At 52.6% G+C, this 8776-nt stretch overlaps 3 protein-coding genes across 3 annotated transcripts; all 3 read right to left on the reverse strand.

Moving 5' to 3' along the window:
* Positions 1-698: 698 nt before the first annotated feature.
* CDV56_100232 (uncharacterized protein) lies at positions 699-907 on the reverse strand (the record flags this gene model as incomplete). Its single annotated transcript, XM_026753851.1, has 1 exon — positions 699-907. A coding segment is annotated over one exon (209 nt), but the record flags the coding sequence as incomplete, so codon positions are not given.
* Positions 908-1403: 496 nt separating this feature from the next.
* Positions 1404-2875, reverse strand: MET2 (cystathionine beta-lyase STR3; the record flags this gene model as incomplete). Its single annotated transcript, XM_026754026.1, has 3 exons — positions 1404-1484; positions 1550-2593; positions 2660-2875. The coding sequence occupies 3 exons, from the start codon at positions 2873-2875 to the stop codon at positions 1404-1406; spliced, it is 1341 nt and encodes a 446-aa protein (XP_026609555.1).
* Positions 2876-3566: 691 nt separating this feature from the next.
* farA (CeGAL family transcription factor) lies at positions 3567-7142 on the reverse strand (the record flags this gene model as incomplete). The annotated part of the gene is made up of 9 exons (XM_026754368.1): positions 3567-3615; positions 3673-4674; positions 4726-4908; positions 4962-5390; positions 5444-5516; positions 5568-6298; positions 6366-6470; positions 6563-6805; positions 7009-7142. The coding sequence occupies 9 exons, from the start codon at positions 7140-7142 to the stop codon at positions 3567-3569; spliced, it is 2949 nt and encodes a 982-aa protein (XP_026609556.1).
* Positions 7143-8776: the final 1634 nt, after the last annotated feature.

Raw genomic sequence — 8776 nt, forward strand, 5'->3', positions numbered from 1 at the left:
GAGTCCTCCGATGCCGGCCGCCGGCTGCCGATTATACAGATCCAAGCCCAGCAGATGCATCGGCGTGCTCACAAACTGCATCAGCGCCGGACACGCAAACTGCGCCAGCGCAGCTTTCATCGCCGGCGTCGCCGCCACCCCGTCGGGGATGCTCGGCGCCAGCAGCGCAGGGACATTGAACGACGCGAAGATGGTGATGCTGTCGCGCAGACAGAACAGCCCGTAGCTCACGCGCGGGACTTTCAGGCATGCGGTCCCGGACGGGTGGCACGTTGCTTGGGCGCCCCCGCCGGAGGCGACACCGACACCACCTGTGCCGCTGCTGGTAGTGGCAGGAGTGCTGGCGGCGCCGAAGATCCTCGCGAACCGCGCGTCCTTGTACACGCATATCCCCATGTTCACCGCCGTGGTGGTCAGGAACTTGGCCGTGCCGGGGAAGACGGTGTCGAAGGGCTGGTTGCGCAGCGTCGAGGTGAGCGTATCGATTGCGTTGGCGGTGAGGTACGTCGACGTGTAGAGGGTGTATATCAGTAGGAACGGGGTGCTCAGGAAGAAGTTCGCGGGCCTGGTGAGCAGAGACCGGAAGCAGGAGGTGATGGTGCTGCGGATGGGGAGGCCCTTGGCGGCTTTTTCGATGATAGCTCTGCGATCGTGGTTAGTCAAAACACAAAGTTTGAGAGATGGAAAGATGGAGCTACCGGTCAATGACCGTGATGACGGGACAGGTCAGTGCACCCGCTGTCATTGCGCTGGCGATGTCCACGCCGAGGCGCATGCCCAGCTTCTCCGTGTTCCATTTCGCCGTTGATGGAGCTGCCGATGCTGTTGAGGCTTTCGACGGCCGTTCTGGAACGGCCGGACCTGGTATGGTGATGGAGCCATCTGGGGAGAGGGCATTCCGTGGCATAATCTGCTTGTGACAGTCGATTATGGAGTAAACAGGTGAGGCTGTCAGCACAAGCAGGGTCTGCAATGGAGATGGTTGCGTGGTTATTGCAGACTAAAACACGACAGAGAGATTTTGGCGGTCCAATCAATTACAAATAGCCATGCTTCAGATACATCAGAATCACCAAAATGATGAAATCGCATCCTGACGAGTCTGGGGGAAAACAATTACGCTGATGACTGTGACTGCGTCGCGGACGAGAACGCCCCGGGCCCGAGACACTCGGAGAGTCCTCCGATGCCGGCCGCCGGCTGCCGATATCCAGTCATACCGGTCAAAGCCTCATTCTTAACACTTATATGTCTACAAAGAACGTTCGTACTCTAGAAATAACCAAATTTTATGTTCTGTCATAGTGACCGCAGACCATATTTTGTAAAACCTCAACGCCAATGATATCGCCCGAAATTCAACATGAGCATCATACCCGCCCAGTCATCAACAGCCCAAAATATCACGCAGAGTTGGTTGATTCACTGGATGCATTCGCTTCGAATCCATCGAGAGTAATGTTGACCGCACCGGCTTGGACGAGCTATTACGCACGTAAATTAGTATTGGAAGAAAGAAAGTGGAAGAAAAGAAGACCAAGTGCCTTACCGCCCGCCGCAAGTCGTCAATGAGATCGTCTACATCCTCAATACCAACACAGAGCCGGATCAAGTCTTCCGGCATCGCTCGCTCCTGTCGTGTCTTCGCATCAATACTGGCATGGCTCATACGACAGGGCATGCTAATCAGACTGTTGACGCAGCCGAAGCTGACACTGATAGCCCACAGCTTGGCGCTTTCAACGATGCGCTCGCTGACGCCCACATCGCCAGTCTCGAACGACAGCACGGCTCCGGCGCCCCGCGCCATGGAGTGGTGCAGCTCGTACTGCGGGTGAGACCGCAGCCCGGGGTATCGGACCTTGAACCCATGGGAATCCAGAAACTCGGCAATGCGCTGGGCGTTGGATTGCTGCTGGTCCATCCGGACCTTGAGCGTCTTGACACCACGCATCAAGAGCCACGAGTCAAAAGGAGACAGGCCGCATCCAGATGCGTTGATGGGGAAGTACAGCCGCTCCCCAAGAGCGAGGTCGTTCACGGCAATCACACCAGCCATGAGATCGTGATGGCCAGACAGGTACTTGGTTCCACTTTCATAAACAATATCCGCCCCGAGATCGAGAGGGTTCAATAGCAGCGGAGACATCATGGTGTTGTCTACCGCCACCAAGCAACTGGGGTTGATCTCGTGCGCCGCCGTGGCGATCTGGGGGATATCGACAATCTTGATGAGAGGATTGGTCGGCGTCTCGAGCAAGACCATGGCTGTCTTCGGACTCAACACCTCGCGAACTTTATCCGGCTGCGTCGTATCGACATGGTGAACGATGATGCCGCCGTTGGTCGACAGATATTTCAAAAGACGATGCGTTCCGCCGTAGAGGTCGTCACCCGTCACCACCTCGTCACCGGGACGAAGCAGCCGGGAGATCACATCCAAAGCAGCCATACCGGATGAGACAACTAGGGCGCGCTGCGCGGACATGATCTTGGCGAGGTGTCGTTCGAGGTGAGTTCTGGTGGGATTTCCGGAGCGAGTGTAGTCATATTCTCCGCCGCCGCCGCCCGAGGTTTGCTTAAACGTGGCGCTCTGCTTCAATCAATACACTGCTCTCGTCGGATAGATTGCCTGGGATATTTGCATCGAAAGACGTACCTGGTAGATTGGGACGCTGCTGGCATTGTACTGGTCATTGCTGTCGGTATATACAAGTTCTGTGGCAATTGCATATCGCTTGCCTGTACGCGGACTGGAGGGAGCAGGAGACGGAGGGAGATTATGTCCGTCAAGGTCGACGTGAGGAAATGCCTTCTTCATAGCACCGGTGGCTGCAGGTGCAGCAGCACCAGCACCAGAACCCGAGGCCGACATCGCTTTGCGGGGCGGGAAAGTAGCGGGGAAAGCAAGGAGCGTAGAATTGATCAGGGAAGATTGAAACACTCAAACCATACGAATCGACAGAGGTTCTCAGAAATTGGTATAGCAATCAGACGATCAAGGAGCAAGGAACAAGGGATAAACAAGAATGGATGAAAAAAGGAGGGAGAGCAATGACTGGAAAAGACTGGGGAATCTCCAGAAGAGTCAGACGCCAGTGGAGCGGATTGTTGCTTGCCGTATCCGTAGCGGGAAAGGATACTTCGACGCTGCTGCCCTGTGATTGGCTGCCGTCCGTTGTCAGCGATTTCGTCATTGACTATTCCATATGAGGCTTAGCGCGCTGACTCATAATCAATGCCTAAGGCAGAAGGTATTCCATTCGCTATAGCCATTAAATAGGCATCTGCACATGCGTATATACATATATCGATTTCGCGTAATACATCCTTCGCCATCGTGCTCCTTCCTTATTCCGTTGCAGTGGGCCTGCAGACGGTACCATCAGAACCACAGGATAACTACGTCAAATATGGCAGAATATGCCCTTGCAAGAGAAAGTAGAGTAAGAGATCATAAAGTCACGCAGAGGCAAAGGCTGCAACTTGCACAGCCAGAGTATCGGTGTTATACACGTCGCAAAACCAGGGCATTCATCGCCTATTGTTGTCGAATCAAGCGATCGTCATGTTGCCATTTCTCCAAAGCTCCCATTGATGCCGAAGAATTGAAACCTGTAAGAGCGGTCAAGGTCAGTAATGTGATCTCGGGCATCTTTGACAGAAACATACCAGTCTTCGACATTCAGCGTCGTGGGAGCCGTTGGTCCACTTCGTGAACTGCTACTCCAGTTGTCATCCTGACTAGCATTATCCATTCCGGCAGCACTCAACGGCGCATCTAAGCCTTGCATGGGCCATCCATGCTGATTTTCTAATCCAAACATTTGCTGTGGCTGGGGGCCTTGCAAGCCCATTCCCGGGGGCAGGCCCGACATAAGCTCCGGGCTACCCTGCGCACCGGATACCGAAAGATTACGACCCGGCATCTGTGGCGTTTGGTTCACCATCATGTGACGCTGCTGCATACCCTGTGTTTGTAATTGCGGTTGCATCTGTAGTTGTGGGTCGACGGTATGGTTCTGCGGAGATGCCAATTCGGGGAATATGGCCGTGCCATCAGGGAACAACTGGTCAGGCTGGAAGTTCTCCCAGAGAGACGGGGAGAGGTTGGGCGAAGTACGTGTGACAAGGAAGAGGTCTGGAGGCGTCGCAGGTAGCGAGAAGTGACCATTGAAGGGCGTCGTCGGTCGAGTATTGCTTCGGGAATTGCCTGGCAGTGTATTGTGTGGCGCAGTAGGGGACCCTTGCGGCACGCTGATCCCAGGGGGTTGCCCCAGTTCTCTGGATGGTGTGACGGCAGGTGTCTGTGGTCGTGATCGTTCGTAGGAAACCGGAGGTGTAGGGCCCCCGTTTGGCAAACCAAGATCCATGTCGTCGAATTTCCGCTTCGGCGGCTCAGGTTTCTTCGCAGGAGGCTGTTGCGTCGTCTCGGTTCGTACCCTCTGATGCCTCCTACCAGCAGCTTTTTGAAGACGTTCCTCTAGAACTTTGTTGCCCAAGATCGACTCGAACAGTGTGTGAACCATCTTAGCCACCAACCAGACCTTGGACACGTCTTTCAAGGCTTGCATGCATATGTTGATTCTCTCCTGGCACGTCGCCACAATAGACGGTACTGATGACCGCATTTGGTAGACGTGCATGATCAATGCCGAGAACAAGCTGTAGACTCTGTTGAAAGTTAGCAGGAGGCAGTAAACTTCACTGAAAGGAAAGGCCCACATGAACGCTGGAGCATATCGAATTTCGTGATGTGTCTGTAAATTTTCGACGATAGAGGTGATCATCCCTGCAGCTTGGAAGGCAATAGTACGAGAAGGATACGCCATCTCCTCTACACGGTAGCTGTTGGGCGCGGACGAAGCAGGAGGCATGTGTGCTCGATGCAGTAGACAGAGAGTGGTGCTTTGGTTCATTAGCCATGACCTTCCGAAGATGAGATGTGCTTTTACACTCACTAGTAGTTCGCATGAAGAAGAGCTGCCAAGAAGTGATGCCGTGACCGCTGCCAGCATACCTCCTTTGGACAATTCTGAAGCCAGTCTGCCAGAGCCATATCCGAATGCGTCAAGTCCATGGCGTTCATCCTCCGAGACTTGGATGCCACGGAGTATTGTTGAGATAGAACTAGGCCCATGATTTCGCAAAGCTTCACGTATTGAAGGAAGAACTGTACGTGTACAGGGTCTGGAGGGTACTCGGCGGCGATGTCGATCTCGTCCTCAATGAAATCGTCCTCTGTCAACATGCCCACGTCTGAGTCGTCTGTGTTGATTCCGATAGGCCGACCGAGGGCAACTGCTACGGATCGGTCCCTGGTGAAGAGGGTCCACCAAATACGCTTCCATAATCTCTTGTCTGGCTTGCTGAGTTGAGATGTTTCCACGCTGCGATCGTAAGCCACTTAGCCGAAGATACCATAGGGAATAAAAGGTCATACCTTCGGTGCATGCCGGAGCCTTGTGCGACGACCATTGCAACTCTTGTCCAGTAAAAGACGTTCTTTGTCACGTCTGTGGGGAGTTAGACTAGGCCGACTCTCAGGAAAAAGCAAACAAACAAACCTTCGGGGCCCTCCCAGTACCAGCCTAGGAGAACAAGGGCCTGAACAATCGTGACGCGGTCGTCTTCGTAATTAGCATCATAAAGTGCTTTCGCCCGTTTATAAAAAGTCATTGCGGCCGGGGTGGTGGAGCCGTTCGCGTCCATAAGTTGGGGGTTCGTGCAAACCCTCGAGCCTGCGAGAAGGATGGCTTGAAGTAGAAGCAAAGAAGGTGGGTTCTTCGGATCGCGATATTGCCGCATAAAACGGCTGCGATTGATGATGGGGACGACGGGTGCGACCCATTTGAAATAAGCATCGACAAGCTCGTCACAGAGAGGTTTGGGAGGGAGTAAGAAAGCACCACGCTGGTGGAGAATGTCGAGTTCGAGGTTGTCGAGGTCCGTCAACCGAGCACGCGATCCTCTGATGTTAGGCGGAAGAGGATAGTGCACCACGTCCGTTGTGCCATGACGATCCTGAACCAGGAGCGACAGGTTTGATGACTCTCCGAGATAGGCGACTCTGCCCGCTTCCTTGATCGGTGCTCGGGCGAACTTGGGCTTCATAAATTGGGCATAAGCGTTGTTGTGGGACGCCTGCTGGGCTTCCTGTTGCTCGGTGAGGGTGGTCACTGGCATCCCATCAACGGCCATCCGGTTCTTGCGGTACCCGAAAGCATCCTTGCCATCCGTGCCGTCGCTTGGCGACTCCTCCTGCTTGTCTTGGCTGTCCTCGTTGCGCTCATCAGTCCTACCAAGAGACGGAGGTCAGTAGGTTGTCGACAGCTTATGGCTGCCAGACCAGGCAATTTACATACCCGCTGTTGGTGTCCTTCGACTTGGTCTGGTTCTTCTTGCGTTTCGGCGTAGGGATCTTGCACTCGATCGAAAAGGCCACACAGTTGGTGCAAGGCACACCTAAACTGGCAGCATCGCAACGGACCTGCTCGAAAAGGTTCATGGTCAGCAACCTCCTTTTACAAAACTCGCGATGACAACCAGAGTACAAACTCACCTTTCGCGCATGGCAGGTCTATAGCACCCAAAACCAAAGGAGCAGTTAGCAAAATAACTCATCGTGGTATGATTGTGGTGTAGTATGGGGTGATCGTTGTGAGCTCTCCACCACAGCATGCAGCTCGATATGGTGATGATAGCTGCGATGGGCCGAGGTGCCGAGGCACCCGCGCAGGTCGCGTTGACCTCGCAGGAATACAAAAGGATGAGACGTACCTCACAAGCACGCGACGCACGTTGTCTGTGTTCAAAGATTAGATAAAACCAATTAGCATCGATGGATCTTCTTTTTAAACCCGAACTGCACATTCTACAAAGCTTTCAACCCCAATATTGTCGACCGGACTGAATTTTCTTCGTGCGACCGTCCGGGACAACAGCCCCGCGAACAAGCAGGAGAATCATCAACCCACCACCACAGCGAAAGGAAATATCACCACACACCTTCTGAAACTCATGTGTCCGTTTGGGCCACCGCGCACAGTGATGCCCGAAGTACCCGTTGAGCCCGCGGTGCTGGGGGCAGGGCTAGGTCTCGAGGGTGTGGATTCGGGGCGATTCTCTGCTGTTGTGCTCATGGCCAGGTATCCATCCAGAGAAACTTGCGACCGGGGGGAGCTTTCGAAGCGGAGACGGCGATAATAAAAAGGGACAGAAGGTGACGAGGGTAGGTCTAGAAAATAGAAGAGGATAAGGTAGTAGAAGGGGAGTACGGGAAGTTGGAGATGGACGAGTTTCCTCTTCTTTCCGTCTCTGTCTGCTTTTCTGAACAGTTACTGGAGAGCGTGTTGCGTATTGGCGAATAGTAATAGGGACCAGAATAAGGCACGGAACAGGTAAAGTGAAAGTGGAAAACAGAAGAACAGAAAGGCAGACGCCACCGGAGGAGTAGCAGCTAGAGTCTTGAGATGGATGCGATGGATGCGATGGATGCGATGAATGCGATGAATGGGACACGAAACCTGTGCGGGTGGGCAGTTGGTGAGGTACTTTTACTGTTACTGGTCCGTGGTCACAGGGGTTGTTGGTGCCTCACTGCCTTGAGTGGATTCGAGCGATGCGGTGGAGGAGGGGAGAAAAAGTCCCGGGAGGATCTGCTGCTACTACTACTACAACACAGGAACCAGAGTCTGAATGTACCAGAATAGGAGGATTCGAGAATGGATGGAGTACTGATGGGCTCAGTATAATCAAAGAATTAATGATGACTGTATATACGAATATGGGGGCAAGTACTCCGTCCTCCGTTTTTTGTACTCACTACTCCAGTCCGGAATGGGCAACATGACCGTGAGGGAGGTGAAGCGCAGGAAAAAGGGACGGGTGGGAAGTGGCAAACTGGGAGTTCCAGTTCATAGTTCATACCCCATATTATTTGCAAAATGCAGCCAAGCTCTCATAATTCGATGACTGTCTCTCCAAGACTCCGAACTCCAAAGGAGCCGAAAGAGCAGGGGTCAGGGAATCGGGGCAGCTACAGTAGCCCCGAGGAGGATCATCCAGGAATTGTGGGGAGACGGGGTTGGATGTATGTACTAGTACTATGTATTAGTACCTATTTGCTGCGCTATTGCTGGCTGGACTACTGGAGGCTGGATAAGGAATAGTATCACTTACAACTCGGGATGTCCATGATTGAGAGTTCACTTGAAACATGGTTCTTGTAAGCTCACTAAAATGCAATATTGTCACATACATTGGTACCCAATATGTTATAACCTCGACCTTTCTTTATTAAGGTCCTGAAATTTGAGGCTCACAGTGATCTCTTACGGAACGCGGAACATGGTTTCAAACCTTATATACTAGGTGAAATTACTCTCACCAGAATCATCCAAGAACAGTACCTTTGGGTCTCAGGACTGCTCGATTTCAATTCCTTAATGCTGCCTCTTATAGCTCAGGCAGTCTACGCGCATTTGTGTATGCCAGCAGACAATCAAAAATTATCCTCAACAATGGCCCTAGCCCTGAGTGCCATCCTCATTTACCACACTGGGAAAGCTTCTTTGTTGCACTCCACTGTGGAGTCTACTTAGGAACCGCATCCGGTTTCATGAATATGGCATTGTGCATCTGTATACTGTATAGAATAGAAGTTGACTTTTGATTATCCATCTTTCTGGAACAAACACTGACTAACTGAACAATATATCCTCAAGATGGAAGATATCTCCTATCTCCGCAAGTCTTGATGATTTTTCCGCACTAG

This window comes from Aspergillus thermomutatus (genome assembly GCF_002237265.1).
Source record: "Aspergillus thermomutatus strain HMR AF 39 chromosome Unknown NODE_483, whole genome shotgun sequence".
Taxonomy (NCBI): Eukaryota; Fungi; Ascomycota; class Eurotiomycetes; order Eurotiales; family Aspergillaceae; genus Aspergillus; species Aspergillus thermomutatus.